The sequence below is a fragment of the Brachyistius frenatus genome, unplaced genomic scaffold (genome assembly GCF_029030835.1).
Source record: "Brachyistius frenatus isolate BFR_SWC_R1_liver_20210118 unplaced genomic scaffold, ASM2903083v1 Contig_80, whole genome shotgun sequence".
Classification (NCBI taxonomy): Eukaryota; Metazoa; Chordata; class Actinopteri; family Embiotocidae; genus Brachyistius; species Brachyistius frenatus.
In genome coordinates this window covers 1,418,605-1,446,569 of record NW_027210679.1, presented here as the reverse complement: position 1 = coordinate 1,446,569, position 27,965 = coordinate 1,418,605, and the positions used below count along the sequence as shown (strand labels likewise).

The 27,965-nt window shown below is 49.5% G+C and overlaps 6 protein-coding genes across 8 annotated transcripts; 2 read left to right on the top strand and 4 right to left on the bottom strand.

The window, feature by feature from the left end:
* Position 1: 1 nt before the first annotated feature.
* jmjd6 (jumonji domain containing 6, arginine demethylase and lysine hydroxylase) lies at positions 2-3,514 on the bottom strand. The gene is made up of 6 exons (XM_069709053.1): positions 3,386-3,514; positions 2,527-2,915; positions 2,070-2,356; positions 1,409-1,544; positions 1,193-1,325; positions 2-1,031 (listed from the first exon to the last, which is right to left on the bottom strand). Exons 1-6 carry the CDS (start codon positions 3,512-3,514, stop codon positions 900-902), a joined length of 1,206 nt encoding a protein of 401 aa, XP_069565154.1. The 3' UTR covers positions 2-899.
* A 472-nt stretch (positions 3,515-3,986) lies between these two features.
* mettl23 (methyltransferase 23, arginine) lies at positions 3,987-6,116 on the top strand. The gene is made up of 5 exons (XM_069709054.1): positions 3,987-4,122; positions 4,532-4,636; positions 4,914-5,151; positions 5,243-5,327; positions 5,751-6,116. Exons 1-5 carry the CDS (start codon positions 4,021-4,023, stop codon positions 5,926-5,928), a joined length of 708 nt encoding a protein of 235 aa, XP_069565155.1. The 5' UTR covers positions 3,987-4,020; the 3' UTR covers positions 5,929-6,116.
* Positions 6,117-6,282: 166 nt separating this feature from the next.
* LOC138627080 (properdin-like) lies at positions 6,283-10,156 on the bottom strand. The gene is made up of 11 exons (XM_069709167.1): positions 10,076-10,156; positions 9,637-9,772; positions 9,383-9,546; positions 9,132-9,299; positions 8,141-8,350; positions 7,888-8,058; positions 7,616-7,807; positions 7,351-7,524; positions 6,872-7,072; positions 6,621-6,732; positions 6,283-6,536 (listed from the first exon to the last, which is right to left on the bottom strand). Exons 1-11 carry the CDS (start codon positions 10,134-10,136, stop codon positions 6,407-6,409), a joined length of 1,719 nt encoding a protein of 572 aa, XP_069565268.1. The 5' UTR covers positions 10,137-10,156; the 3' UTR covers positions 6,283-6,406.
* Positions 10,157-10,453: 297 nt separating this feature from the next.
* LOC138627079 (uncharacterized) lies at positions 10,454-12,627 on the bottom strand. Of its 2 annotated transcripts, XM_069709164.1 has the most exons (3): positions 11,555-12,614; positions 11,249-11,412; positions 10,454-10,782 (listed from the first exon to the last, which is right to left on the bottom strand). In XM_069709164.1, exons 1-3 carry the CDS (start codon positions 12,302-12,304, stop codon positions 10,707-10,709), a joined length of 990 nt encoding a protein of 329 aa, XP_069565265.1. In that variant the 5' UTR covers positions 12,305-12,614; the 3' UTR covers positions 10,454-10,706. The 2 variants fall into 2 exon arrangements, with proteins under 2 accessions (XP_069565265.1, XP_069565267.1); XM_069709166.1 differs by lacking the exon at positions 10,454-10,782 and having other exon boundaries at positions 11,281-11,425; positions 11,555-12,627.
* An 824-nt stretch (positions 12,628-13,451) lies between these two features.
* Positions 13,452-22,584, bottom strand: LOC138627075 (serine/threonine-protein kinase WNK4-like). 2 transcript variants are annotated; one of them, XM_069709158.1, is made up of 24 exons: positions 22,351-22,584; positions 21,370-21,871; positions 20,223-20,395; positions 19,914-20,134; positions 19,659-19,816; positions 19,497-19,585; positions 19,195-19,414; positions 18,903-19,109; positions 18,598-18,766; positions 18,314-18,462; positions 17,794-17,867; positions 17,569-17,704; positions 17,362-17,478; positions 16,707-16,862; positions 16,530-16,557; positions 16,368-16,448; positions 15,406-15,956; positions 15,172-15,220; positions 14,979-15,094; positions 14,760-14,808; positions 14,209-14,659; positions 13,924-14,129; positions 13,770-13,852; positions 13,452-13,681 (listed from the first exon to the last, which is right to left on the bottom strand). In XM_069709158.1, exons 2-24 carry the CDS (start codon positions 21,775-21,777, stop codon positions 13,679-13,681), a joined length of 3,894 nt encoding a protein of 1,297 aa, XP_069565259.1. In that variant the 5' UTR covers positions 21,778-21,871; positions 22,351-22,584; the 3' UTR covers positions 13,452-13,678. The 2 variants fall into 2 exon arrangements, with proteins under 2 accessions (XP_069565259.1, XP_069565260.1); XM_069709159.1 differs by having other exon boundaries at positions 14,209-14,632.
* Positions 22,585-24,163: 1,579 nt separating this feature from the next.
* Positions 24,164-27,839, top strand: psmd3 (proteasome 26S subunit, non-ATPase 3). The gene is made up of 12 exons (XM_069709065.1): positions 24,164-24,481; positions 24,968-25,158; positions 25,264-25,404; positions 25,649-25,785; positions 25,870-26,060; positions 26,138-26,241; positions 26,352-26,466; positions 26,710-26,829; positions 26,939-27,042; positions 27,151-27,306; positions 27,441-27,491; positions 27,578-27,839. The coding sequence occupies exons 1-12, from the start codon at positions 24,301-24,303 to the stop codon at positions 27,653-27,655; spliced, it is 1,569 nt and encodes a 522-aa protein (XP_069565166.1). The 5' UTR covers positions 24,164-24,300; the 3' UTR covers positions 27,656-27,839.
* The last annotated feature ends 126 nt before the right edge of the window (positions 27,840-27,965 follow it).

The following is a 27,965-nucleotide window of genomic DNA, read 5'->3' as shown; positions in this document are numbered from 1 at the left end:
GTGTGAGTCGTACAAAAGATTTTATTGAGCAACAGAAAGAAACCGATCACATCAGGCTCCTCCTCCTCTTCTTCACAAGGCCTGCTGGAGGAGGAGCTTCAGGCGACACCCGAAGGCACCTTGTGACCACGAGGTGCCTTTAGATTAAACACAAGAGGACCACAGCGCCTCCCGCAGGCAGGCAGGCACACAACACACTCAGAGTAGGCACTTAACGACCATCAATCACCTGATCAATTACCTCCACCTGTTAATAAATCACATGCTGACCAATCACCTCCAACCTACTGATCGGAGGCGGTATTGATCTCCCTCGATCAGTCTGACATTCTAATCGACAGTATTGATGATGTGAAGGTTTCACAAGCTAATTCTGGACCTTTTTTTGAATGAAGTCTGGTGCTGTAGGTTGAATCTGATCAATTAATAACCGGACTGATCACGTTCTCCTCTCTATCCAAACAGTCACATGGATATTGATCCGTCTACAAACGTTTGATCACGAGCAAGAAGAAAAGAAACTGTCAGAATGACATCATCGATCAGCTGATTAATTGTCTGTTAGCTCGGTAATCGACTGATTTCAGATCCAATTAAAAGGTTTGTTGATCGGTGATCAATCAGAGCAGCTCCTTAACTGAAGGTGACGCTGCGTTCAGGTCGACACCGACATCAGATGCTCTGAGCTTCAAGGTAAACATGTAAACAAACAACATGGCCGACGGCCAGGACTCGTCCTCTCGACGCTCTCGCTCTCAGGCGCTCCGGTGTCCGAGGCGTCCTGAACGCAGCGCGGTGAACTGCTCTGACTGATGGAGCGGTACAGTTAAAAGCGACCTTTGACCTTCCCGGAGCAGCCCGCTGGTCAGGTGGGGGGTCATTTGGAGGTCAGGCGGGGGTCACCGGGACGAGCTCCTCTCCTTGCTCACACAGTCATCCTGGCTGCTGGTGTCTCCGTTGGCCGCCGCCCCGCTGGTCCTCCTCTTCTTCCTGCGGTGAGACATGGCGTCGCCCTCGGAGCCAGACTCCGCCTACAGGACACACACACACACACACACACACACACACACACACACACACACACACACACACACACACACACACACACACACACACACACACAGGTGTTACTGAGAACAGGTGGATCCACCTGCAGACGGAGGAGTTGAACGAGTAGAAGATGGAGACGTACGTCAGAGTTGGAGGATGAGGAGGATGAGGAGGATGAAGAGTCACTGGAGCTGTCCGAGGCGATGCCCGTCGACTCCTGCAGGTCCACTTTGTCCGCCAGCGTCGCCAGGTCGGGCCGCTCCTGCTTCAGGATCCTGAAACAACACAGCAACAGGAAGTACGTCTGCCTGTGCAGGGGGGGGGAGGGGCTGCCTGAGGGGGAGGAGCCTGTGCTTACCTGTACCACTTCCTGGACAGTTTGGGGCGTCCTCGCACCGTTTTGTGCCACACGATGGGGAAGTTGGTCGTACTGGCGAAGTTCTGAGTGACGGCGATCGTGGAGTCGAGGTTCAAGACGACGTGCCACCATCCACCTGTCAACACACACCTGGTTAGCATCCACCTGTCGACACACAGCTGGAGAACAGCTGGGAGCGCCTGATGATCACGTGACAAGAGAGGATGATGTCATGTCTGACGTATGTCCGTCATGTCTGACCTCTCATGAAGACACGTGTTCCTGATGGAACCATCTGACCTCCAGATCCTGAGACCCTCCAGGTTCTGTTCTCTGAGACCCTCCAGGTTCTGGACCTTCATGTCTAGATGTTTTGTCTTCATGACATGAAGGCTTCTCCAGTCGGTCCGATCCAGTTCCTGGAGCGGTGCCAGGCAGCAGCTCAGGCTTTAATCCATCGGCTGCATTAACGTGATGTAGGTCACATCACCCAGAGCTGTCAATCACCTGTTTCCCCTCCCCCCTGCCGGGTCGCTGAGCGTGCTCACTAAAAACAGGACACGTGTTTGGGTTCTGCCCGTAAAATCAATCACTCAGCGAGTTACACGTTAACGTCCTGCTGACGCTTCCTGTTGTCGGTGGTGCTGACGTGCGTACTGACCCGGAACGAACACGGTCTCTCCGGGTCTCTGCAGGATCTCCAGCGGTCTGAACTCGGCGGGCCAGGTGTTCTGCTGCGTGCGCGGGTACACCATGTTGAACCAGGTGATGGCCTCGTCCTGCTGGTTGCCGCCATCCTCCCGGGTCACTTTGATCAGCTCCCGCGGCGTGTTCGTGGGGAACAGGCACCACCTCTTGTGGCCCTGGACGAGGGCGTTCCAGGCGCTGGTGCCCAACGGGTCGATGTGGATGCCGGTACCGGATCGGGCCGGGCCCATCACGAACCACCTGAGGCGAAGGGGACGGGAAACCAGAGTAAGACACAACTTCACGTCACATTCAACAATCGATAAACTCGCAGGACCGTTCTCCGGCGGAAAGAACCCCTGCGGAGGTCGTCAGCGAAGTTACGACGCATTTCAACCTCCCGTTTCGCAGCCGGTCGCCGTGACTCCCACCTGTACGGCGGCCTCCGCTTCTCCCCGGCGAATTGGAACAGGTCGTCCCGGAAGAACAGCGGCACCTGGTAGTCGTCCAGCAGCTTCCTGCGCTTGGCGTGTTCCCCGTAGCTGCTGTCGAAGATGTAGAGCGGGCTGTCGTCGCGCGTGGACTCCAGGTACTCCACGTAGTACTTCATCTTCATCTTCACCGAGTAGCCGTCGTTGTCCTCGCCGCACTTGAACTTTTGGTTGCGGTACTTGCGTTTGAGGCGCTCCATGGTCCACTTGTCTCGGCCGGGCCAACTGTCCTGGCAGCCCAGCAGCACCACGGGCTTGTAGGGCCGCTCGAAGCGCTCGATGAACTCCTCGGGGCTGAGACGGAGGGCGTCGGCGCGCTCCACGTTGTCCTGGGAAAAAAACCACACAAAAAAAAAAAAAAAAAAAAACAGATTATTATTTTAGATATTTCCTCCGGTCTGTCTGAGTAAAATACATTAAACTAAATAGGTTAGGTAGTTACTTTATTAATCCCCGAGGGGAATTTTTTTTCGCTACAGCAGCAATAAGATAATAATAGAATAATAGAAAAGCAATAAAATAGCAGTAAAAAATATAAATATAAAATGGACAGTATATACAGTACAGTATATATATATATATATATATCTATATATAAAGCAAATATTCCATCGGCTGCGTTAACCTGCTGGAACTGTTATCTGATGATGTCGTAATGTGACGTAGCACGGGTCAGACCGGGTGACGAGAGTGTGACGTCACGCCGGCTCCTACAGGTCTACGTGACGAGCTGCACGCCCTCCCCGAGCCGCGGTTAGCCACCGTTAGCTTAGCCCCCAGCGGCTGCCCCAGTAGTTACCTTCACGGAGCGGTGCGACACGTCGAAGGTCTCATGGTAGCCGTGTTTTATCCAGTCCAGCGAGTCCTTCAGCTCGGGCCGGGCGCTCCGTTTCGCCTCTTTAATCCTCTTCTTGCTCTTGTGGTTCATTCCTCCAGAAAAAACGTGCGCCGCTGCTCAGCTGGCTGTCGAGCTAACGCGGGCTAGCACACGAACACATCCACTGGCCTGCGGTGACACACCGGCCGGCCGCGCTGTTTCTCGCGCTCCCGCCTTAATGATTTGACGGGACAACAGACGCGCACCTCGGGGAAGTCGGTCAAACGCCGATGGAAGTGGTGGGACTTTGAGAAACTGCCGGATTTGATGCCGTTTTAAAACAGCTAGCAGCGGCCCGACACAATGCTTTTTACAACTTGATTGACATCAGCAGCACACGCCCCCCTCAGGTGGGACGGAAAGGTCATTGGCTGCAGCGTCCGGGAAGGCGGAACGCTGATTGGTCGGGCGGCAAAATCGACACTTCCCGCCTGCTGCTCTGATTGGCTGCTTCGGCGTCCTTATTGTGGTTTTCTCGGCGCGGAAAGCAGACGGTCGCGCGGCCGCCGCCGGTGACCGACGGATTAACGTGATGTTATTGTGCGTGAGCTCGCGCAATGGAGCAGCAGGAGGCGGGAAGTCCGAGCATCGCTTACAGAGACTTCACGTTTGAAGACAGGAGGAACCCTCAGGAGTCTCTGCGCGTCTCCATCCCGGAGGTCTGTGTCCATATCTAACGTTAAAATCAGCATACTGAATGTCCTGCTGCTATATATATATATATATATGATTCAAATTTAAGTTCATTATGTCATTAAAATGTATGTACCTGCTGAAACAAAGTGAACGGAGACTTTGTATTATACATTAAAGTCTTAACTTTAATTCGGTATACATCCACAGATGGTTTTTTTTTTCACATTTTAACTGAAATAACGGTCCTGCCGCTAACCGTTAATTGAACGTTTAATTTAAAAATGTCCACGCGGAAATGAATGTTATGAAGCTGCCGGAACAACAAGCAGAGGCTAAAACGATGCATTAAGGTCCTCTGCTTAATTCGGCGTACATCCAGTGCTCCAGCAGATGTTTATTTATTTATATTTATTCATTTATATTCCCTAACAGGTGCTCGACCCGCAGTACGGCATGTACGTGTGGCCGTGTGCGGCGGTGCTGGCTCAGTATCTGTGGACGCATCGGGAGGAGCTGAGGGGCAAGACGGTGCTGGAGGTGAGTGATGAAGAACCATGTTTCTCCATGGTGGTAATATCATCACCATCATCATCATCATCACCATCATCATCATCACTGCTGACACCATTCTAATGAGTATAAATGTGTTTTTTGAAGCTTGTCCTGGGCCTCTGTGGTCTGGCTTCAGCAGTTGTTGTCGTCCAATCACAGAGCGGCAAGCAACAGGTGGTTTAAAGGAGACTCCTGTTAGTCCAGGACCGACCCACCAGCCTTAACCACCTCCCCTCCTCTCCCCTCCCCCATTTCCCGTCAGCTCGGTGCAGGTGTGAGTCTGCCAGGTGTGGTGGCGGCGAGGTGCGGCGCCCAGGTGATCCTGTCCGACGCCCCCGACAGGCCGCTGTGTCTGCAGAACTGCAGGCGCAGCTGTGACGCCAACGGCCTTGGAGACGTGGCGGTGCTGGGTCTCACCTGGGGGCAGGTCTCCCCGGACCTGGTCCTGCTGCCCCGGCTTGATGTCGTCCTGGGCTCCGACGTCTTCTACGAGCCTGAAGGTTTGTTTGACTTTTAATTTTAGTCCCATCGTCGTTCAGAGGAGGAAGGAAGGAGAATTTTTTTGACTGGACGCTTTGTTTCCTGTTCCAGACTTCGAAGATGTTCTCGTCACCGCCGCTTTTCTCCTGAATAAGAACCCGTCGGCCCAGTTCTGGACCACCTACCAGGTCAGGAGGTACGACGGCTTCCCTTATCTGTTTTCTGTAAACTACTGTTGAAGTCTGTGAATCTGATGTACTGAAAGGGTTCAAAGTAAAAGTGCACTGCAGGCTTTAGACTGCACTACAGTGAAGGTTTTGTTCGTTTACTCAGCCTCGTTGACTATTATTTTCACTGTGAACTGAAACATGTTGGATGTTTTTATTTTGACGGTCTGAAGAACAGGAAGCTGACAAGACTTTTGATCAGTTTCATGTTTTCTGATGCATGAAGTGTCAGAGGTCAGTGAGGCAGGCAGCATTATTCATACATCATATTTCATTCTGAATGAAACCAGAACCAGACACAGAACCTCACAGGGACATCCCAGCAGCTTTCTGTGTTTCGCCTCCTGCAGGCCAAGAGAAGAACAGCATGTTCAGTTTGACTTGTGTTTTAGTGCTGACTGGTCGATGGAGGCGCTGCTGCACCGCTGGAGGCTCCGCTGCGTCCACGTTCAGCTCCACTGCTTTGACGCCGATCAATCGCAGCTCGCCGGGTCGACTCTGCCGGGCCGACACAGCGTCCAGATGATGATCATCACTCTGAGGACACAGGACCTGAATGACCCCGGATGACACTGGAAGCAGGTTCATTATCCCCAAAGAATGAATCATGACTCAGTGGTTCATCGTCTCTCTGAGAATAAACCCGGTTTGTTCTGGTTCCTGGATATTAAAGTTAATGATGAAGATCTTTTGAACAATGAACTCAAACACAAACAGCATCATCTCATTAATTCATGCAATAAAAACAGAAATATTCAAAGGTCGTCACATGTTCAGTCAGTTTACCTCTGAGGTATCAGTATGGATGATAATGGTGATGATCTTGATGGTGAAGATGTTGGATGGTGATGATAATGATGGACGATGACGATGGATGTTAAAATGAGGATACAGGAATGGAGTGGAATTGAAACTGCTGAGTCATTGTTCCATTCAACAGATTTTATTTTTCAAAGATCATCATAGCTCAGACTCCTCCCTCCAATCATCATGGACTGAACGTTATTAAAGGAAGGACAACTTCCTTCCAGCACAGGAAATGATGTCATCAGTTACAGTCCGGAACGTTGACGCAGGGTTCGTCCTGTTCCTCCTCTCCTCCATCAGGCGGCAAGGGACAGTTAACCTTCGGCGTCCCGTAGAATGTCGCTAGATCCTTATTAAGACCGATGGTAGGCCTGAACACACACACACAGAAACACACTTACTAACCCTCCACCTGCATGTCCCCGTTCACACCATCCTGTGACCATTGATCTCACCGGTAGTCGCTGTAATCAGGTGTGCAGCGTCTCTTCCTGGTCCGTTTGGACTCTGGTCCACAAGACGGCTGGCACCAACTCCAGGTCTCCCAGCCGTCCCAGGTGCCCTTCACTGAGACACGGAGGACAAGACAGACATGTTTCTGATCCGTGGGGACGATCTCAGTCCTCACAACTTCAGAGGACCGGCTCGGATTACACTCAGGTTTGGGTTGGAGGGGGCGGGGTTAGTGATGAGCGATGTCACTCACCTTGACATCGGTTGACGTCGTAGCAGACCCGTAAGTCCATCAGGTGCCCTCCGGTGCAGATGGACCCGTTGTAAGCTCGATGGAGACACTGGCGGTTTCGTGTCTGGGCGCCACCGACCTTCTTGCATTCGATGGATTTCTCGGGTGTAAACGGGTATTTACACGGATTCCATTCCGACCACTCTGACCACACCCCGTCCACTGACAACAAACAAGTCACTCTTAGAACCAGTCAGACTCCGTCAACATAAATCAACATCATCGTTATATGGACACTCATGTCGCTATGGAAACACCCGGGAGTCGTTGTCGTCGCTACGGAAACACCTCGGAGTCATTATCGTCTCGAAGTAAACATCCGTTTCACTGATGACGTCAATACGAAAGGCTGGAAAATCGCGACCAAACTGATGCTGTGGGAGGAGTCACGGCTGATTGGCTAGTGTTGATCAATCACAGCAGAGAGAGGCCTGGGGTACCTGGACAGTGGATGTTGGTTGAACAGATCCTGGTTTGACGTTCCTTTCCATGACAAGGACTGCCGCCATGTTTGGGGGAGGGGCTATCACATCTCCTGACTGACACCTGAAGCCCCACCCCACAGGTCACAGGACAGGAAGTGAAGGGAGACCAAGTCCCCCAAACTCCGTCCTCTGATAGAGAGACAAACAGAAAGACAGACACACCTGGGGGTCAGTGTCTCTGTGGAGAGGACTAGACAGGTGGACAGACAGACAGGTGTACCTAGGCAGTGAGGCAGCTGGTCGCAGTTCTTCACCTGGCTGTCGTCCCCTTGGCAACCTCTGCCGGGCGGGGTGGATGAGGGGGCGGGGTTAGAACAGGAGCGGTGGCGAGTCCTGAGGGGAACTTGGCCTTGTGGGATACATGAAGTGGAACACGCGCCCCAACCGGACCAACCAGACCAGAACCCATCGACTGTCGGAGAGGCAAAGAAGGCAAAGTGTGTATTAGGTGTGTGTGTGTGTGTGTGTATGTGTATTAGGTGTGTGTGTTACCAGGACAGAGACTCCGGTTACAGACGCTGTTCCAAAAGTTCGACCCCACACAAAATCGACCGCCATATTTAGTGGTGGGGCTATCACATTCCCTGACTGACAGCTGAAGCCCCCACCCACAGGAGACGGAGCATTTCCCAGCTGGAGACCACGCCCCCCAGGCGCCGTCCACTGCAGACACAACCAACCAGAGCAGAAGTCAGCTCACCTTCACTTGTTCATCAGACCAGCTCGTTGACCCGCCCCCTCTCACCTGGACAGTTGGGGAGCTCGCTGCAGTTATAGACCTGCAAGCCGTCTCCTGGGCAACCGTTGCCGAGAGGCTCTGTATCCTTGGACGGAGGGGGGTCAGAGCAGTCACGATATCGCTCTCTGGAGGGGACGATGACAACACTTCTCTGGTTGTCAATACAGGAACCCGAACAATGAGACCAATCGGACCAGGTGGACCAATCACCGTGAACTGAGACAGACAGACAGACAGGTGGAGAGACAAAGGTGGAGGGACAGACAGACAGGTGTTGTTAAAGGTCAGCGGTTACCTGGACAGTCGTCGTCGCTACGGAAACACCTGTTTTACTGCTGAGGTCAACACAAAGGCTGGAAAATTGCGCCCAAACATTATGATGCCGTGGGAGGAGTCACAGCTGGTTGGTGTCGACCAATGAGGATGGAGAATCATCGTCATGCAGAAGTTACCTGCACAGGTGATGCGACAGATCAAAGGTCACCTTGGACAGGTGATGTTATAGGTCAAAGGTTACCTGGACAGGTGGTGTTAAAGGTCAAAGGTTACCTGGACAGGTGTCATTGAAGGTCAAAGGCTACCTGGACAGGTGGTCTTAAAGGTCAAAGGCTACCTGGACAGTTGTCATTAAAGGTCAAAGGTTACCTGGACAGTTGTCATTAAAGGTCAAAGGTTACCTGGACAGGTGGTGTTAAAGGTCAAAGGTTACCTGGACAGGTGGTGTTAAAGGTCAAAGCCTACCTGGACAGTTGTCATTAAAGGTCAAAGGCTACCTGGACAGTTGTCATTAAAGGTCAAAGGTTACCTGGACAGTTGTCATTAAAGGTCAAAGGCTACCTGGACAGTTGTCATTAAAGGTCAAAGGTTACCTGGACAGTTGTCATTAAAGGTCAAAGGCTACCTGGACAGTTGTCATTAAAGGTCAAAGGCTACCTGGACAGTTGTCATTAAAGGTCAAAGGTTACCTGGACAGTTGTCATTAAAGGTCAAAGGTTACCTGGACAGGCGTTCTGAGATGCGCAGCTCTGGCTCTCCTCTGGAGAGCCGCTGCAGGCCGAGCGACACTCAGGTGGACTGGAACAGACCCTCTCTCTCCTTCTGACTCCGACTCCTCCACAGGTGACCGAGCACGGAGACCAGCTGAGCCACGAGTCCCACCCTTCATCTACACACACACACACACACACATTCTGAATTTGTGTGTGTGTGTGTGTGTGTGTGTGTGTGTGTGTGTGTGTGTGTACGTACTGTTGCAGCAGGTTCCTTTGCACGGTTCCATCTGCAGTGTGTCGGCAGCGTTCCTACACTCTAATTGGCCGGCACCGAAACACTTCCTGGTTCTCTGCCTCACGCCGTCCCCACACAGCACATTACACAGTGACCATGACGACCAGGGAGACCACACTGGAAGACTGAACACACACACACACACACACACACACAAATGAAGTGAGACAGTTACATGTGTATGTGTGCGTGTGTGTGCGCGTGCGTGCACTGACCCACAGGACTGACACTCTCCATCGGCCTGGTAACCGTACTTCAGGTTCTGACAGCAGTCGTCTTCGTCGACCTCGCCGATCTCTTCGTCACACTCACCTGAGGTCAGTTTGAACCGAGCGAAACACCGGACACAGTCTGCACACACACACACACACACACACAGATGATTAACCATTTCTGAGACTGTGTGTGTGTGAGTGTGTGCGTGTGTGTGTGAGTGTGTGTGTGTGTGTGTATCTGTGTGTGCGCGTTTCCAGGATTTCAACACGGGGGAAAGTTTGTTCTCGTTTCCAGTAAAAGTTTCGCAACATTCTTCCAGTTTATGAACGAGGTGATTTTTAGCTGTTAGCAGGTTGTTAGCCATGCAGGTCAGAGGTCAGAGCAGTGTAAATGTTTGTGAAGAAACATGTTAGAAAACATGAAAACATGTGGACCGACCTGAACGCTCCACAAACACCAGAACCAAAACCAGAACCTGCAGAACCCTGAGAACCGCCATCGTCCTACTGAAGGTCCCGACTGAAGCTGATCTTTCTGTCCCCTCTCTGATCCTGCCTCCTCCGGCCCATCCTGACTCAATACACACTCGGGGGTTGGCTTAAGGGTCAAAAGGGGCCCTGATGGGTTGGAGCTGCAGGCAGCATCACCTCCCCCTAAAGCACTAAAGTGTGTGTGTGTGTGTGTGTGTGTGTGTGTGTGTGTGTGTGTGTGTGTGTGTGTGTGTGTGTGTGTGTGTTTATTGATTTTAGTAACGCTTCTGTTTTCATCACACACACACACACACGATTGATCAGCGCGAGGAGAAACACACTGAAACATGTTGGACAGCTTTTATTACTTTTATTGTGTCAGCAGGGCTTCAACAGACTTTTATTTTGAAAGGGGAGGTCACATCTTCCTGGCACAGACGCAATACTTCTTTCCTGAACAGACGGCATTGTTACAGTAACCCAACTGAGGAAGAGGAGGAGGAGGATGTTTTTTTAAAATAAGATCTGACCATCTGGACTAACGGACCAACTCTCTCAGGGTCTCTGACGGGTCACCGTGTTGTCCCTCTTGTGGGTGTTTAACACAGACATTTGATTCGTCGTCTCTTTCTGTATTTCTTCCACTTCATGTCAGCCAAACCCCGACTCAGCTCTCTGCAGGAGGAAACAAGAAGAAACGTCACTCAACGTATTTCTACAATCACTGTAAGAGAGACCGCAGTCAGAACCGCCGAGCTGACGAGGTCCACCAGAGGATTCGGGTGTTTTCGCAGGAGGATCTGTCTGATATTTGAGCCTAATTTAAACAGAAATGTTTTGGTTTTGGTTCCTCTGCGATTGCTGGCGTGTTGCTTTCGACGCTTCTATTTTTAAACTGGTTTCAGACTAGTTTTAAACTGGTTTCAGACTAGTTTTAATCTGGTTTCAGACTAGTTTTAATCTGGTTTCATACTAGTTTTTAACTGGTTTCAGACTAGTTTTAAACTGGTTTCAGACTAGTTTTAATCTGGTTTCAGACTAGTTTTAAACTGGTTTCAGACTAGTTTTAAACTGGTTTCAGACTAGTTTTAATCTGGTTTCAGAATAGTTTTAAACACAGGCCACATTCTCAGAGACTCACTCGATGTTGTCCAGCTCTGACTTCATGTCTGCGGAGGTCTTCCGTATGACTTCGGCGTTCTCTCTCAGCATCTTGCTGGTTTCTGTCTCACAGTTGTCGAGGTTTGAACAGTCGCTGATTAGCTCAGGGACTGAAAACAGAAGTCCCACGACTCCTCCGCCGATCTGGAGACACACACTTCATGATGAGTGAGAATACAAACAGATGACAGCGGTAAAGTTTCATGAAGTCAGACAAGAGTTTATTCTGTAGGATTTCCCCCTCCCTCCCCTCACTTCCCCCATCTGGGCCATCTTTCATACTCACATGTCTGAATGCTTTCGATGACGCTTTCATTCCCACCGAGGTGGCTGCTTTTCTGAATCCTCTCCTCACCAGCGTACTTTCCATCTTTTTAAATGCTGCTGTTTCGATCTGCTTGGTGACCAACCCCTCAACCAACTCAGAGAGCAGCGGCATCTCCAGCGCGGACCGTTTCAGGAGGTTCGAGTCCTCCGTGAAGATCTTTGTAAGTGGGAGTTTAGATGCCATTTCGAGCAAGTTGACGTCGTCGTCCAGCGTGAGTCCGTTCCGTTTGGCCACGGCTCTCAGGATGCGATCCATAACGTAATCTTCAGGAGAGACACATTTAGCCCGCCGCCACACCTTCGCCTCCTTCACCTCCTCTGACAGAGACTCCATGAGTGTCTGGATCTCTGTGTTCAGCTTCTCGATCTCTGCTGAGATCTTTTTAGCGTCCTCCATTGCGCTGCTCGATATGACAGTGCTGGCGAGGACGGAGCCCACGTTGGTCGCCAGGCCCAGACCCGAAGCCACGCCTCCGGCTGCAGCAATGACTGGGATGGCTGCTCCGCCCGTGAAGATGGCCGCAACGCCCGCTAACGTTAGGGCAGCGGCTCCGCCCACTGACACCGAGCTCCCGACCACATTAATCACGTTACAGGCCTTCTGCTTGTCCTCCAGTTCAGAGGCCAACTCCTTCAGCTTGTCCACGCTGGCCCTCTGGACGTCCACCCAGGAGAAGAGCTTCTCCACCAGCTCGTCAGCAGTGTCCATGTTGACGCCACTGAGAGATCGGCAGGTCCACGAAGACAGAAAACAGAGTGGGACCTTTCACCTCTCAGGTTGTTAAAGCAGCGGTGAAAACCTCTCGAACAAACATCTGCCAGACGGTAAAAATGATGACGAGTCGGTTTCAGAGAAGAATTCATCTGTCCGCCGGTCGTCTCACCTTCGTCGGAGCGTCTGAAGTCGGTTGTGTTGAGAAGGTGTGATGGTCGGCGTTCAGGTTGTTTTATACGATTTGGAGATGAAAGTGAAACGATGTGAACGGTTAATTATTGACAGTAATCCGCAGCAATAAAAGAGTCAAAGAGCAGAAGGAGGTCTGATGTGCAGATAAAGTCTGTTTGAGTCCAGTTCGTAATAATACAGACTTTGGACCGTTATCAAGTGAGTCTGGTTTCCTGTAAACCACCTGATGGACTCACTCGTCCCATTTAAAGGTACCAGACATCTCAGAACCTCCTGGAACCAGAACAAATCCTCAAACACTGTTTTCTATCCTTTAATAAACTCACTGACTTACCAGTGAAGCAGAAACATGTTCAGATACCTCAATGGGATATTTCAATGGTTCAACTGTTATTCTTTTCAACATACATGGAACACGCATGTCAACGGGTAACTTTATTACACGTGTATAAATCTTTTATTGAACACAAACACAGAAAACGTTAAATTCTCAGCTGTAAATATTCAAACTGATTCATGAGTTAAACCTGAAGTCAATAAAATCTTTCAATAACATAAGTATTCCATAAATGCTCTTTGAATGAGGAACTCTGCTTTTAATCTGAAAACAGGGCTTTTAATTTAAAACATGATGCCATGATCTGAATCCTACGTGTTGATGATGTGATCAAAGTCTGTTATTGCTGCTGATTACCGTCAATCAAACCATTCACATCGTTTCACTTTCATCTCCATTTATTTATCATTAACGCTGTTTACCGTCGGGTTTCTTCTTCTTCTCCTCTCTCCAGGCTCCTCCCACTAGCCCCCCCTCAAAGAGCAGAAGGAGGTCTGATGTGCAGATAACGTCTGTTTGATTCCAGGTCATACTGAGATATTTAAATGGTTCAACTGTTACTCTTCAACATACATGGACCACGCATGTCAACGGGAAACAGACTTTATTACACATGTTTGTAAATCTTTTATTGAACACAAACACTTTAAAGACCAACAACTTTTAACTCTCAGCTGTAAATATTCAAACTTTAAAAACGGATTCATGATTTAAACCTGAAATCAATCAAATCTGTCATTAACACAATAATTATTCCATAAATCCTCTTTGAATGAGGAAGTCTGTGTTTAATCTGAAACCACGTGTTGCACCTCTCTTCGTCCTGAGATCATCTTTTCTCACTGAAAAACAAAGGTCAGAGGTCAAAGGTTAAACTCAGGTTCTGATTCCTCCAGCAGACTCGCTCTTCTCTCCGTTCCTTGAACTCACCATGCTGCTGTGTCCAGGGGCGAAGGTCACTTCTCTTCCTGCTCTCTCGCCACCGCTGCTCACCGACGTCTTCCTCATGATACCTGGGACAGAAAAACAGGTGAGTATCCGCCCTGAACAAACCCCTGTTATTTTCTGCAGTTCATCCTCTTACCTGTGGGGGGCGGCAGGTCTGACCTCGGCAGGCTGTTCTTACGGGACGGAGGATGTTTTCCAGACATGGAGAGGCGGCGTTGGCGGTGGTTCAACATGGCAGCCGGTAAGACGATGCCTGGAGGAGGGGCTTTTCCCATCCTGCGGTACATCTCCTCAACCTCTTGCCTCTGAGTGGCCTGCAGGTCCTGCACCTGCACCAGGTGTCTGGGAGAAGAAGAGTTCGGGTGAAGGACTGCTCCAAAGGTCAGCTGACTCTGTTTAATCTCATCCATCCACCAATCACCTTTCACGAAGCTCCTGTAGCTTCTCCCACATCTCCCCATCCTCACTCTCTGATTCGTCCGAGCTGAATGTCGCTGTTCGGCTCCATGATTGGCCAGAGCTGCCGGCTGACCCCTCCCACAGACTGACGCCCGGCCGGGAGCCGCCCCTCCTCCTCCTCTCCTCCTCGTCCTCCTCGTCCTCCTCCCCCTTCCTCCTCTCCTCCTGACCTTCAGGGTTGTCATTGTAACCTACACGACAACCCCGCGGGGAGTCGGTCACTGTGCTGGTGCTGCTCTCCGATTCGCTCTCCTCCGTAGTTGTGCTTCCCATGCTACTCTCTGATTGGCTCTTCCATGATGGAGGCGGAGATCGGGCAGTGGGCATGGCCTGGTTGAGGGGGCGGGGCTCTAGATGATCGTTACAGGGCGTCACCTGGAAACGACCTAAGGTGAACACGGAAGGTTTATTCGCTGCAAAGACAGAAGAAGAAGACAGTCAGAGTCAGAGCAACTTGGAGGACAGGGGCACAGCGTTCAGTAAATATACTGTGCAGATGATGTGATGTCTTACCTTCATGTACGGGGGACAGTCTGGGGGAGGAGGGGACGAGGGAGGACACCTGGACAAGAGGACAGACCTCATTATAAACGATGATGTCACAGTGAACAATATTAAAACCTTACAAACATTCAGCTGTTAGAGCGTCTTCTCGTCTCAGAAACTAAAACTCAACGTTGAAGAGACAGAAAACTGAAGGCATGTTAAATTCACATTAAAACACATTTTTACTCTGATGTGAGGAGGCGAAGAGGAGGTGGAGCTATTGGACAGCTCTCCTCTGGGACCCGGAGCGCCGGACGGACCGGGAGCACTGGACGGACCTGGACCAGAGAGAGACTCTAAACCTGTGAACAGTCGGATGAATCATCAGAATTAAGATGCAGTCTGGTGTGATGTCATTGTGATGTCAGCAGGAACTCACCATGAGGGGGCGGGGCTAAGCGGAACTTCAGCTGGACCGGACTGGGATGCTGCAATGAATGAACAAATGAAATATAATTTCTTGTCTTCTAGGAAACTGTTGATCCAGTAAACACACTTGGACTTTGTGCAGAGCTCCTGGCTCCGCCCTCTGACCTCTGGTGTTTACCTGAGGACAGAGGGCGGGGCCAGGTAAATACAGGTAAGCCCTTGTGTTGTTGCAGCAGACGCTCACCTGTCCTTTGGCTCTTCCTGTCTGAGGAGTCTCTAGAGTCTGAGTGAGCAGCCCCGCCCCCTGCTGGCTGTCTGGGGCGGAACCAGTCTGAGGTGAGGGGGGGGTGTAAGGTGGTTGGAGGGAGAAGGGGGAGGAGGTATGACTGAGAGGGAGGAGCTTATGGCCCAAAGATGGAGATCCGGGGGGGGAGAGGGTGGCCTGAGCAGTGGGGAACGGGGGGGACAGGGGAGGGGTGGGGGGTGAAAAGCCCTGGGTGGGGGATCCAGATGGCATGAGGGACTGGGCCATGCTCATGGCCAGAGACAGAACATTGGCCAGAGAGAACAGAGGCTGGTCTGGGGGGGGCCACTGAGGAGAGGGAAGGGAGGGGGAGGATGGGCTGTGGAGGGAGGGGTTGCTGTGGACTCGGGGGAGATGGGGGGCGGGACTTTGGATGGGGAAAGGGGCCGTGTAGGCGGAATAGGGCGGAGACGGGAGGCGATACTGGGGGGGAGGAGGTAGGTGAGAGAGGGGCTCTGGGTGGGAGTAGAGGGGGGGCTGGTGGGAGGAGCCTGGAGAGAGATGAAGAAGAAACCTGACAGTAAACAGCGTTAATGATAAATAAATGTCAGTGTGGAGGACGATGAGCAGCAGGGGGCGCTGTCCTCATTTTAAATGCGTGTTTTAATGGGAGTGTCCAACGCTGCTTTTTTTACCCAGCCATCCAATCACAGTGAAGGAGGGGCGGGACTATTATCATCACCCAGAGCGGTTCCCTGAGCGACTCCACTCTCTAACTATAAATGTTTCCAGCAGATATTTATCATTTTAATTCATCTTGCCTTCATATGTCGCACGTTAACATATTAAACGTATGCTTCATCTAATTATTCCAGACTAAGACATGAAGTTCTGGTTCTGGTCTCAGGAAGTAACGGAACCGGTTCAGGAAGCTCTGATGTTTCTGCTGATCGATGACTCACCTGGTGAGGTGAGGAGGGGCCGTGACCTGGACGCCTCGGGGTCGCCTCCCTTTGTGTGGGCAGGGTCAGCATTGTCAGCCTCTGATTGGACCAAATAAACAACAAGTTTATAGACAGATGTAAACGAGTTACATCAAAACCAGGTCGGTTTGATTTATTTACCTAAACTGGAGCGGTTCTGGACTGACGCCTTCAATTGGAACAAATTATAATAAAGAAAAACAAGGAGAGATTAAATGATTTCAGCTTCATAACCTCACTGAGATCAATGAAACAAAGTATAAATATACAAATATAATAATATAATATTAAAAAATATATACTATACAAACTACACACCTGGGAGTTGGGCGGTGGGGGGACAGCCAGGTCAGACAGCCCGGCACTGTCTTCTGCCTGTTGGTGATACATCATTGACTCCACCCTCCTGATGATGTCATACATGCGGAGGATGAATCCTTCCTGCTCCGCACGCAGGATGAAGTCTCTGTGGATCTGAGAACAAAACCAGGAAAATAAACACGCCAACATGATTTAACGACGTGTGTTTGTGTCCAGATGTGTGCAGCAGCCAGCAGTGATGTCATCTTTGGTTTGTGAAAAAACTGTTCTTTTTAAAGCATATTTTCTAATTAATGAGGGATTATTTTCAGATGGACCTCCAGAAAAGTAATGAGAAGGAGCGACTTTAGTGAACAACACCAAGATAACTGGTGGAGACATTTTATTGTCTTTGTATTTGATGAGAAGTTGAATGGGAGTCTATGGAGCCAGAGGCTTTTTGGAACTGACCTCTAGTGGCACTCGGTGGTATTGCAGCTTAAGGCACTTCTGCATCGGCCTCATTTTTCAGACCTGGAAGCTATGAACACTTTTATAAACAGTCTGTGGTCATTTTTGAAAACTGAGGGAACCTCTATATTCTAACGAGGTTCTGCTGTTTAACAGAGTTCATGGGTCCAGGTCCGCGCTCTCATTGGCTGTCAGTCCTCACCATCACTGATGCGATGTCCTCTGGGTTGTCTCCGTCCAGGTCGAACTTGAACGTCACCATCTTGCTGTCATGGGTCTGCAGCTTACACTCCACCACCCGGTCACCCACGTCGGACACCTGAACACACACACAGCGTTAGTGTGCAGCCTGCAGGACTTCTGAGGACTTCTGAGGACTCTGAAGGACTCTGAAGGACTCGGTCTTCACCCCTGTGATCCTGAGACGGGCCCTCACTCTCCTCCTGAATTGCCTCGTCGCCAACCTTCGAGCCGCCTCTTGGTTGCCCTTCTCTGATTGGCCGTCGTTGCAGTCACTCATACCTGAGGTCACGTCAGAGGCGTTGCTATGGGAGCGAGAGGAAAGACATGTTTGTTCACAATCTTTGTTGGGACCTAATACATCTATGAAGTAAACGGTGTGTGTGTGTGTTACCTGTCGACAGGTGAAGAGAAGCCGCAGACTGATCCGAGTGACGGCCGCTCGGCATTGAGGGACACGGCGATGCTCTGCAAGGACACAAACAGAAGATTCAGCCTGAAACAGTTTTCCCACGATTCAACAGGAAAACCTGGTCAGAGAGTCTGAGCCGACAGCCGTGATTGGTCCAGTGGTGTCTCATGTCAGGACTCTTTCATCTTCTGACTTGTTTCTTAAGTCAGTTTAGGTGAACTGTCCCTTTAACAGCAGCAGTGCATCATGGGTAATCAGACAAACATCACTCATCGCTGTGAGACTGAAGGAAACTTAAAATCAGACAGATTCTCAGGGGACTTCTGAACGGTGTGTTTGTCTGGAGCTTTATTCTGAAAGGGCATGATGACGTCGTCACTCTGAACATGCGTGTTTCACGTGTGTGAGTTCAGAGTTATGACGAAGAAAAGGAAGTACAATTAGGACTCAGTCCTGTTCGTTTGACCACGCCCCTTTTGATTTCAGCCCCACCTCTGCTCACCCTGGGGAAGCGCAACACGGGAAGGGGCGGAGCTTTGGATGGAGCTCGGCTGATAGGAGGAGGAGCCACACGAGCAGGGGTGGGGCTTATGACCGCAGGAGGCGGGGCTTCAAGCTTCTCAGCGAAGGAGCCGCCTGGATCACGGTCCGCTGCCATGGCAATAAGAGGAGGGACCAGTATGCAGGTTAAAGTAAAACATATATTATTAATAAATGATACATAATCAATAATGTAATAACAACAGTAAATAATGAAAGTAAATAATGAATAAATAAAGTGCCGACAGGTGAAGCAGGACGGCTGTTTGTCTTTCTCGTCTCTGTCTCCTTCTGTACTGCTGGCGACACTGCTGATCCCAGAATCCACCAGGATGCTCCTCGACGACAGCGCCGGTGATGTCAGGGCTCCTGTGGGTGGGGCTTGTATCCAGGGTAGGGCGGGGCCTGAGTCCTGCTGCGAGTTTGAAAACGGGGAAGTTAACGTACGTTTTCTGGAAGCAGCCTATAAAACTGCCGACCCACTTCTTTTACTGCTGAATTATGAAGTGTTTTAAATGATCAGGTTTCCATGGCAACAGCTTCAAACACACCTGATTGGCCACCTTCCCAGCAGCAGGCGTGTTTGCGACAGGTGCAGGTTTCTGATTGGACGGTTCGGGTGTTTGGGGGGCGGGGTCAGGCTCCTCCTCCAGCAGCTGGCGCTGTTTCTCCCGCTGACGCCTGATGTCTCTCACTCGTTGTCGGATCGCCATGGCAATGGGCTTGTAGTCGGCCTCACACACAAACCCCAGGATCACCTGAGAGACAGAGTGGGACAGGTGAGACTGACCGTCACGGTGTGATGTCACGGTGTGATGTCACGGTGTGATGTCACCGGGGTACCATTTCCTGCGCCACCTCCTCCGGCACATCTTTGTACAATTGGAACAGGAACTCGATGGCGTTGTTGTCTTTGTATTTTCCGTGCAGCTTCTTCTTGTTGTCCATCCGCAGCCACAGCTTCAGCACCGCCTTCGAGCCATCGTCCTCCTCGGCGAGCTCCACGTGGACGCCCAGCTTCTCCTGGAAGAACGGGTGGTCCAGCAGGTCCTGGACGGTGAACCTGCCGAACAGAACCACAAGTGGTTTAATGACAGACGCTGAGTTTTCCCGCTGACTTTACGGACAGTGAACTCACCACCGACCTGTCGCTGCTCCGGGTTCGGATGCAGCCCTCGATGATCTCTTTCAGTTCCACGACTTTTACATTGAAAAAACTGTCTGGTTTGATGCCCTGAGAGACAAACGGACAGTCAGACAGTGGACGAGGACAGGAGGGCGGCGGTGCTGAGGTGGGCGGGGCTTACGTTGGTGACCTTGCGGTAGATCTGGGCGGCGTTCTGGCACTCGGAGTACGGATACTCGGAGGTGGCCATCTCCAGGATGCACATACCGAAGGCGTAGACGTCCACGGCCTCATTGTACTTCTCCTCGTACATCTCTGGAGCCATGAACTCCGGCGTCCCTGAACGCACCACAACAGGAAACATGACTACCCTGAACCAACTGTGTTCTTTGAGTTTTATTTTGACCCTGCCGGCTCTCCGTACGGTTCCTCTCACCGATGACGCTCTTGGCGAACGAGGCCTTCTTGAGCGTGGCGAGGCCCAGGTCTCCGATCTTCACCGAGGCCGAGGGTCCGGTGATGAAGACGTTGTCACACTTGAGGTCGCGGTGCAGGATGGGGGGGCAGCGCGAGTGCAGGAACTGGAGTCCCTTCAGGATCTGGAGGCTCCAGCGCCGCAGCAGCTTCAGCTTCATCTGACGGAACCGGCGCAGGTACCTGGACCGGTCCGAACAACACAAGAACAGGGTCAGGGGCGAGGTCCACCTGGAGCGGGTTCTGGAGGTCCTGGTGGTGGAGGACTCACGTCTTGAGGGTCCCGGACGTCATCAGCTCCGTCACCAGGATGGTGCACTTTTGGCCCCTCAGCGTCGACTTCCAGGAGTTGAAGAAACGGACGATGTTCGGATGCTGCAGAGCTTTCAGCATCTCGACCTCCTCATTGAACCGCCGACTCTCCGCCTTGTTGAGACGGTGGGTCTGTAAGACATGAATCACATGAACACTAAACTAAAATAATAAAATGAGTTTGTTTGTAATCAGAGCTGCTGTCCAATCAGAGTGAAGGACAGGTGAGTGTAGTTGAAGAGCAGAAACACATCGAGAAGTGCACCACACGGGTGACCTTTGACCTCCTTTACTCTGTGTGTGTGTGTGTGTATTTTATCACCAGCAGCCAGCAGTGTGTGTGTGCAGATGGCGTGTACAGTTCAACAAACTGCTGAGTCACTCTTGTACCTTTATCTCTCTCACACACACACACAAGTTTGTGAGTCCTTGTGGGGACCACTGGTGATGTAATGTGTTGTTGTTTTTTCAACTAACTCAATTTAAGTAAGTAAATGGATTAAATCATAGTTATTTATTTATTATTTCTGTTAACATTTTATTGTGTAACTAATGCATGAATGAAATAGAAATTAAAAAAAAAAATGGAATAATATTTTCTTTAATTTTGAAAGCTTCAGTCGAAGTAGCATTGTACTTCCTGTAGTGGCAGCATGCCGGGGCCATAGTTTTTGGTTTAATCCCCTACGACTGTTCCCCTGTCGCTCTTTAATCTGTTCAGTCAGCAGCCATTACCGTGGCGACCGGCTGACTACTTCAAAGGTTATTAAGTGTCATTAAACACCCGCAGTGTTCGAGATCAATAATCAAACCAATGAGTTCAGCTAATCAAAAGATGATCGATCAGCTGTCAATCAGAAGCAGATCGATCAGCTGTACTGTTGTGTATCAGAGGTGTGTAGTAGTGTTGTGTATCAGTGTGTATAACGTTGTGTATCGGAGGTGTGTAGTAGTCTTGTGTATCAGAGGTGTGTTTTATGTTGTGTATCAGTGTGTATAATGTTGTGTATCAGTGTGTGTATAACGTTGTGTATCAGTGTGTGTATAACGTTGTGTCTCAAAGGTGTGTAGTGCTGTTGTGTATCAGGTGTGTGTCTGTGTGTTACCTGCAGCTCACACCAGGCCACCTCCACCGTGGTCTCGGTGTCAAGTCCTCTGTAAACCGTCTTGAAGGAACCGCGTCCGATCTCGATGTTGAACTTGAGGAATCGTCCGTCGGGCGACGAGGCCACCGCCCGCGTCTCCTCCTCTTCGCGCTGCTCCTCCTCTTTCTGTTGCCATAGTAACACCTCCCTGTTGGAGTCGGACGCCTCCTCCCCAAAGTCCAAGACATCCCGACCGGCGTGAGGTTTTGCCCCGTCCTCCGATTGGGCAGCAGGGTCGTCCTTTGAGGTTATCATGGTAATGGGAGGAAGAGGAGGGTGAAGGATGGACACCTCTTCATCCTCTTCTTCCTCTTCATCTTCTTCTTCAGCTCTTATTTTGGTGAGGTTGTCAGGGGTCCAGGACAGCATCCTCCTCCTGACTTGTCTCCTTGGTGACACTGGTGGGAGTCACTCACTGTGATGTCAGAGGGGGATGAGCTTCCGGAAGCCGTAGTCAAAACGTCTTCAAAGTATATAAATGTTATTTTCTTTATTTATGTAGATTTACATCATCTAAACAAACAACAATGATAATAATAAAACTAACAAACACTTATTATTGTTGTTAGTAATTTTGTTTACAGTTACATCGTATGTTTTTTGTTTACTATATTTTCTTAAGAATATTATAATGAATTAATTTGTTGCATTTTTAAAACTTTATTTTGATTTTTTTTGACTATTTATGTAAATATTTTTTTCCGTCTTTAAAATGTATTGAAACATTTAAAATATATTATTTTGTAGAGCACTTTGAGCTGTTTCCTGCCCTGAATATGTGACACAAAATGTGTTTTATTATTGATATTAAATTAGTTTCTGCAATTATATTTTTGTTATATTATATTATATTATATTATATTATATTATATTATATTATATTATATTATATTATATTATATTATATTATATTATATTATATTATAGTTGTGCTATACTCACTGTGTGTCTGTCAGTCAGTGTAACCAGAACAGAAACCAGCAGTAGAGGATCCTCACAGTCCAGGTTCAGACAGACCAAGAAAACCAAATTGACCTTCTTTTTCTTTTTCTTCTTTATCTTCTTTTTTTCTTCTTTATCTTCTTTTTTTTTCTTTATCTTCTTCCTTTTCTTCTTCCTCTTCTTCTCTGAGAGCACACCGCGTCATTTCTGCACTGCCTCCAGGCGCTGCACAGCTCTATCAGTATAATACAGCCATCACGGGCTGCAACAAGCCCCGCCCACCGAACACCTGTCACCTGCCTGATAGCAGCACGATGGTCAAATCTGTTGTCATCCTCACTTTATTTTTATATTTTTATTATAAATGTATAGTTTAATTAACATGTAAAATTAAGAACAAATATTTATCGCCATTATACCATGTAATTAATTTGGTTTTAATGTCTTTTTTTTTTTTTTTTTACAGATTTTACGGCATTCCTGTAACTCCGTACATACGAACATACATGACACATGGATGTGTGACGGTATTCATCATGTTATTTCTTTGATTATTTAAAACAACTTTTTTAATGTGAAGCCAGTCTCAAGTTCCTCCATCCTGTTGCTGTGCGGCCTTGTTTCCACCGGGTGGCGCTGTTTGTCACTGATCAGTTCAACTGGAACATTTACACCTGAACTGGAAACATTTCAACATTTTCATGTTATTTCTATGGATTTAATGTAAATGTAAATTTAATTCAAATGATGTGTTATTATAATCAAACTGAACAGTGCACGCCATGTTCTTTTATTTATTTATATTTGTGTTTGTTCATAGTTGTTTGTTTGTTTATAGTTGTTTATTTGTTTGTGCAGGATTTTTATTATTATTATTATTATTATCATTGATAGGAAACTGTTCTGAATCTTCTGCACTAAAAAAAAAAAAAACGACAGGCAACAACATATTTAACCAGAGGTGGCGCTGTTTGAGTTATCGTGAAAAAAGTTTGATTTAAAATCCTTCCTACATTTTATTCTCTAAAGTCTTCTGAACGATTCGAGTTACTTCTTCTAATGTCAAATTGAGTTTATCATGCAATTGAAAATTATTGTAATTATTATTATCATTATTACGTTTTTTATTTGGGTCTTGCAGCACATCAAAGAAATAATAAATGTTGACAGAAAAGATTTGAAAGACAAACAAAGACAGAAAAGTTGAATCCGTTTTATTCTTATTGAACATTTAAAAACGACCGAAGGTGATCAGACATAACATTCAGCTTCAGGAAACTCATGTTCATACTTTAAATCACAAAACAAACCTGAAGAACACAAACATAAACACTTCCTCATTATTATTATTATTATTATTATTATCATTATAACTATTATTATTATTATTATCTGATCAATATTTAATCAGTTTATCGATCATCAGGTGGTGCAGTGGTTAGCACTGTCACCTCACATTAAAAAAGGTTCCGGGTTCGAATCCGGTCCTGGGCCTTTCTGTGCGGAGTTTGCATGTTCTCCCTGTGCTTGCGTGGGTTCTCTCCGGGTTCTCCGGCTTCCTCCCATCATCCAAAAACATGCACCTCAGGTCAGGTTACCTGGCGCCGCCTAGTGGCAGCCTGCTGCAGCAGCTCCCCCCTGAGAGCCCCCCTGCTGTAGTGAAGAAATTTCCCCTCGGGGATTAATAAAGTGTATAAAATAAAATAAAAAATAAAAATCAAATGATTGTTTACATGTTTGAGCGACTGATCGATCCTTCTGCGATCGACTAACTGAGTCTGCGCAGTTTCTCTGCCATCATCTGGCTATTCCTATTTCCCACAATCCCCTGCGCTTCATAATAGTGTCCAGTCATTGTGGATCTGAAGAGAAGTGAGTTCGCACATTAAACCCAACTTTAGCCTCCAACCGACACCGACACCGACACCTCGAGTCCACCTGCCAGCCGACATGAAGGAGACAGCGGCCAAGCGGCGGGACAAAGCCGGAGGCGGCCGGGACCGGGACTCCAAAGCCGACAAGCCGCAGGAGCCGGAGCAGGGCCCGGGGCCGCAGGACGTGGAGATGCCGGAGGAGGATGCAGCCAACGCGGTGAAACAGCCCAAAGAGCAGGACAGCCTGACGCTGGAAGGTAAACTGGACCCACAGTGGTTCCGTTAAGCGCGCCGGTCCAAGCCCCGTTTACCGGAAATAATGTTAACGCGGCGGCACTTAGCCTGTTAGCATGAGCGGCTAACAAGAGATGACCCGTGTTTATTCCGGTTCCGACCCGGTTCCGACCCGGTTCCAGGGTCTACTCCGCGTCCTGTAGACCCGTTAGACCGGATTGACGAGCAGAAACCTCATCAAATCTGTTCTTCTTTAAGAAAACGTTGCCATTGTTTTTTTTTTCTTGCTTTTCCACTGAGACCATATCAGACCCGGTATAAACCCGGTATAAACCCGGTCCCGGTCCAGACCCGGTATAAACCCGGTCCAGATCAGTGAGACGGAACCAAACTGTCAAACATGGAACTGCTGCTAAAAACGGTCAAATTCTTAATGAGCTTCTGAATGGCAAAAAAACCCCAAAAAACTGCTTCTGATTTCTGTCCTCCTCCTCCTCCTCCTCCTCCAGACATCAAGGAGCACGTGAAGCAGATAGAGAAGGCGGTGTCGGGGAAGGAGCCACGCTTCGTCCTGCGAGCCCTGCGAGCGTTGCCGTCCACCAGCCGCCGCCTCAACACCAACGTGCTCCATAAAGCCATCAGCGGCTTCTTCACCAACAACGCCGCCACCCGCGACTCCCTGCTGGGCTTCCTGGAGGAGGTGACGACATCACCGATCGCCTCTCGTATCGACGAGCCGCCACGGTAAACGTGAGTCGCGTGACGGCGGGTTCAGCTGATCCGTGTCCCATCTGTCTCCTCTCAGCCGATGGAGATGGCGGAAGGAGACGTCCAGTTCCGTCCCAGGACGGGGAAGGCAGCGGCCGCCCCGCTGCTGCCGGAGGTGGAGGCCTACCTGCAGCTGCTGCTGGTGGTTCACCTGACCAACAACAAGAGATACACCGAGGTCAGTCACCTGTCTGTCACTCAGCTGTCTGTCACTCAGCTGTCTGTCTGTCACTCAGTCACTCACCTGTGTCTGTCACTCACCTGTCACTCAGTCACTCAGTCACTCACCTGTCTGTCACTCGGGGGACATCATCATGTTGTTTGTTGTTGTTTACGGTGTTTGTTTACAGTGTTTGTTGTTGTTTGTTTGTTTTTTATTAATGTCGCTTGTTGTTGTTGTTGTTGTTGTTGTTGTTGTTCAGGCTCAGAAAGTGTCGGACGACCTGCTGCAGAAGATCGGCTCCAAGAACCGCAGAGCTCTGGACCTGGTGGCAGCCAAGTGTTACTATTACCACGCCAGAGTGTACGAGTTCCAGAACCAGCTCAGCACCATCCGCAGGTACGACCCACCTGACCCACCTGACCCCCCCCCACCCCCCGACCCCTCAGACAGGTGAGCTGACCGTTTGTTCTGACCCGTCAGTTTCCTCCACACTCGTCTGCGTACGGCGACTCTGCGTCACGATGCCGACGGTCAGGCGGTTCTGCTGAACCTGCTGCTCAGGAACTACCTGAACTTCAACCTGTACGACCAGGCCGAGAAGCTGGTGTCCAAGTCCGTGTTCCCCGAGCTCGCCAACAACAACGAGTGGGCCCGCTACCTCTACTACACAGGTGAGGCCGTCACACGGGTGAGAGCCTCTGAAGCTGCTGAAACTGAATGTTTACCCGTGTCATGTGACCTCGTGCAGGTCGTATCAAGGCGATCCAGTTGGAGTACACTGAGGCTCGCAGGACTCTGACCAACGCTCTGAGGAAAGCTCCTCAACACACTGCAGTGGGCTTCAAACAGACGGTCAGTACACACACACACACACACACACACACACACACACACACACACACACACACACACACACACACACACACACCTCTGACCCCTCCCCCCCTTTGTGTGTGCTGCAGGTCCATAAGCTGCTCATCGTGGTGGAGCTCCTGTTGGGGGAGATTCCTGACAGACTTCAGTTCCGACAGCCGTCACTCAAGAGGTCCCTGATGCCGTACTTCCTGCTCACTCAGGGTCAGTATGTGAACAACTCCACCTGTGAGGCCCCGCCCACATGTTATTGAGAAAGCTGAACCCTAAAACCGAGTCTGGACCCGCGAACAGAAAGGTCCCGACTTGGTTGACGGGTTTCTAAAGCGCTCTGAGATTTGAACGTGTGTGTGTGTGTGTGTGTGTGTGTGTGTGTGTGTGTGTGTGTGTGTGTGTGTGTGTGTGTGTGTGTGTGTGTGTGTGTGTGTGTGTGTTTGATGTGCTCAGCCGTGAGGACGGGTAACCTGGCCAAGTTCAACCAGGTGTTGGAGCAGTTCGGAGAGAAGTTTCAGACCGACGGGACGTACACGCTCATCATCCGCCTGAGACACAACGTCATCAAGACCGGTGAGCCAATCACACGCCTCGTCACCTCTGACATCACGTTACCATGACAGCTGTGAAAGTCTGCAGTCGATTACTTGCATTGTAACAGGATGAACGTGTGTGTGTTCAGGTGTGCGTATGATCAGCCTGTCGTACTCTCGTATCTCTCTGGCCGACATCGCTCAGAAGTTGCAGCTCGACAGTCCAGAGGACGCCGAGTTCATTGTCGCCAAGGTAACAAGGGAACGCATTCGATACGCCATCCAATACGTTCAAGGGTTTAAATGCCGAGTCATGGTGTTCTGAGTTGTAACTGTCGCGGTGGTGTCATGTGTCCTGCAGGCGATCCGTGACGGCGTGATTGAGGCGAGCATCAACCACGAGAAAGGCTTCGTCCAGTCAAAAGAGACGATGGACATCTACGGGACCAGAGAGCCTCAGCTGGCCTTCCATCAGAGAATCTCCTTCTGCCTGGACATCCACAACATGTCTGTCAAGGTAACAACGGGAGGAGGAGGGGGTCATAGGATTAATGATGATGATCATGATGATGAAGATGATGAACATCAGCCAGCTTTTGATCAACATTTGTTAATAAACATAAATCAATAACCGTGTGTCTCCCCCTGCAGGCCATGAGGTTTCCTCCTAAAGCTTATAACAAGGACCTGGAGTCAGCAGAGGTAGTAACACACCAAGTGCATAAAATAATAATATATAATATAAAATATTTGGTTAAATGGTTTATATTCTGTTTGTGTGCGTTCAGGAGCGTCGGGAGCGTGAGCAGCAGGATCTGGAATTCGCCAAAGAAATGGCCGAAGACGACGACGACAGCTTCCCATGAGCCTCTCTGCTGACTTCCTGCGTGTAGTTGTGCGTGTGTGTGTCTACACGCTGATGTTAGTAGATCAGTTATTACCCACAATCCCCCTCCTGTCTCTCTCCCGTGTCCTGCTGTGACCTCGCAGCTCTTCACTCTGCTGCTGTTTGTCGTTTCTCTCTGATAAATAAACACTTTGTTTACACTCCTCTGTTTGTTTGTTTTTCTGGGCGATGATGTCACACATGATGAAATGAGAACATTTACGTTAGTGAAGGTCGGAGAAAGTCTACGTTGGTGAGGGTCGGAGAACGTTTACATTAGTGAAGGTCTG

Excerpts from the sequence above, each read along its gene's own strand:
- jmjd6 (XM_069709053.1), bottom strand. The coding sequence starts at position 3,514 with ATGAACCACAAGAGCAAGAAGAGGATTAAAGAGGCGAAACGGAGCGCC. Across the intron at positions 2,357-2,526 it reads AAGCGGAGGCCGCCGTACAG|GTGGTTCGTGATGGGCCCGG; the intron begins GTGGGAGTCACG and ends CCTTCGCCTCAG. Across the intron at positions 1,032-1,192 it reads CCTCATCCTCCAACTCTGAC|GCGGAGTCTGGCTCCGAGGG; the intron begins GTACGTCTCCAT and ends TGTGTCCTGTAG.
- mettl23 (XM_069709054.1), top strand. The coding sequence starts at position 4,021 with ATGGAGCAGCAGGAGGCGGGAAGTCCGAGCATCGCTTACAGAGACTTC. Across the intron at positions 5,152-5,242 it reads CGTCTTCTACGAGCCTGAAG|ACTTCGAAGATGTTCTCGTC; the intron begins GTTTGTTTGACT and ends TTCCTGTTCCAG. Across the intron at positions 5,328-5,750 it reads ACCACCTACCAGGTCAGGAG|TGCTGACTGGTCGATGGAGG; the intron begins GTACGACGGCTT and ends CTTGTGTTTTAG.
- LOC138627080 (XM_069709167.1), bottom strand. The coding sequence starts at position 10,136 with ATGGCGGTTCTCAGGGTTCTGCAGGTTCTGGTTTTGGTTCTGGTGTTT. Across the intron at positions 9,547-9,636 it reads GGAGAGTGTCAGTCCTGTGG|TCTTCCAGTGTGGTCTCCCT; the intron begins GTCAGTGCACGC and ends GTGTGTGTTCAG. Across the intron at positions 9,300-9,382 it reads CAAAGGAACCTGCTGCAACA|ATGAAGGGTGGGACTCGTGG; the intron begins GTACGTACACAC and ends GTGTGTGTGTAG.
- LOC138627079 (XM_069709164.1), bottom strand. The coding sequence starts at position 12,304 with ATGGACACTGCTGACGAGCTGGTGGAGAAGCTCTTCTCCTGGGTGGAC. Across the intron at positions 11,413-11,554 it reads CATCGAAAGCATTCAGACAT|ATCGGCGGAGGAGTCGTGGG; the intron begins GTGAGTATGAAA and ends GTGTGTCTCCAG. Across the intron at positions 10,783-11,248 it reads TCAGAGCTGGACAACATCGA|AGAGCTGAGTCGGGGTTTGG; the intron begins GTGAGTCTCTGA and ends TTCCTCCTGCAG.
- LOC138627075 (XM_069709158.1), bottom strand. The coding sequence starts at position 21,777 with ATGCTGTCCTGGACCCCTGACAACCTCACCAAAATAAGAGCTGAAGAA. Across the intron at positions 19,817-19,913 it reads GTTCGCCAAGAGCGTCATCG|GGACGCCGGAGTTCATGGCT; the intron begins GTGAGAGGAACC and ends TGGTGCGTTCAG. Across the intron at positions 18,767-18,902 it reads CTGGGAAGGTGGCCAATCAG|CAGGACTCAGGCCCCGCCCT; the intron begins GTGTGTTTGAAG and ends TCAAACTCGCAG.
- psmd3 (XM_069709065.1), top strand. The coding sequence starts at position 24,301 with ATGAAGGAGACAGCGGCCAAGCGGCGGGACAAAGCCGGAGGCGGCCGG. Across the intron at positions 25,159-25,263 it reads TGCTGGGCTTCCTGGAGGAG|CCGATGGAGATGGCGGAAGG; the intron begins GTGACGACATCA and ends GTCTCCTCTCAG. Across the intron at positions 25,786-25,869 it reads CAGCTCAGCACCATCCGCAG|TTTCCTCCACACTCGTCTGC; the intron begins GTACGACCCACC and ends CTGACCCGTCAG.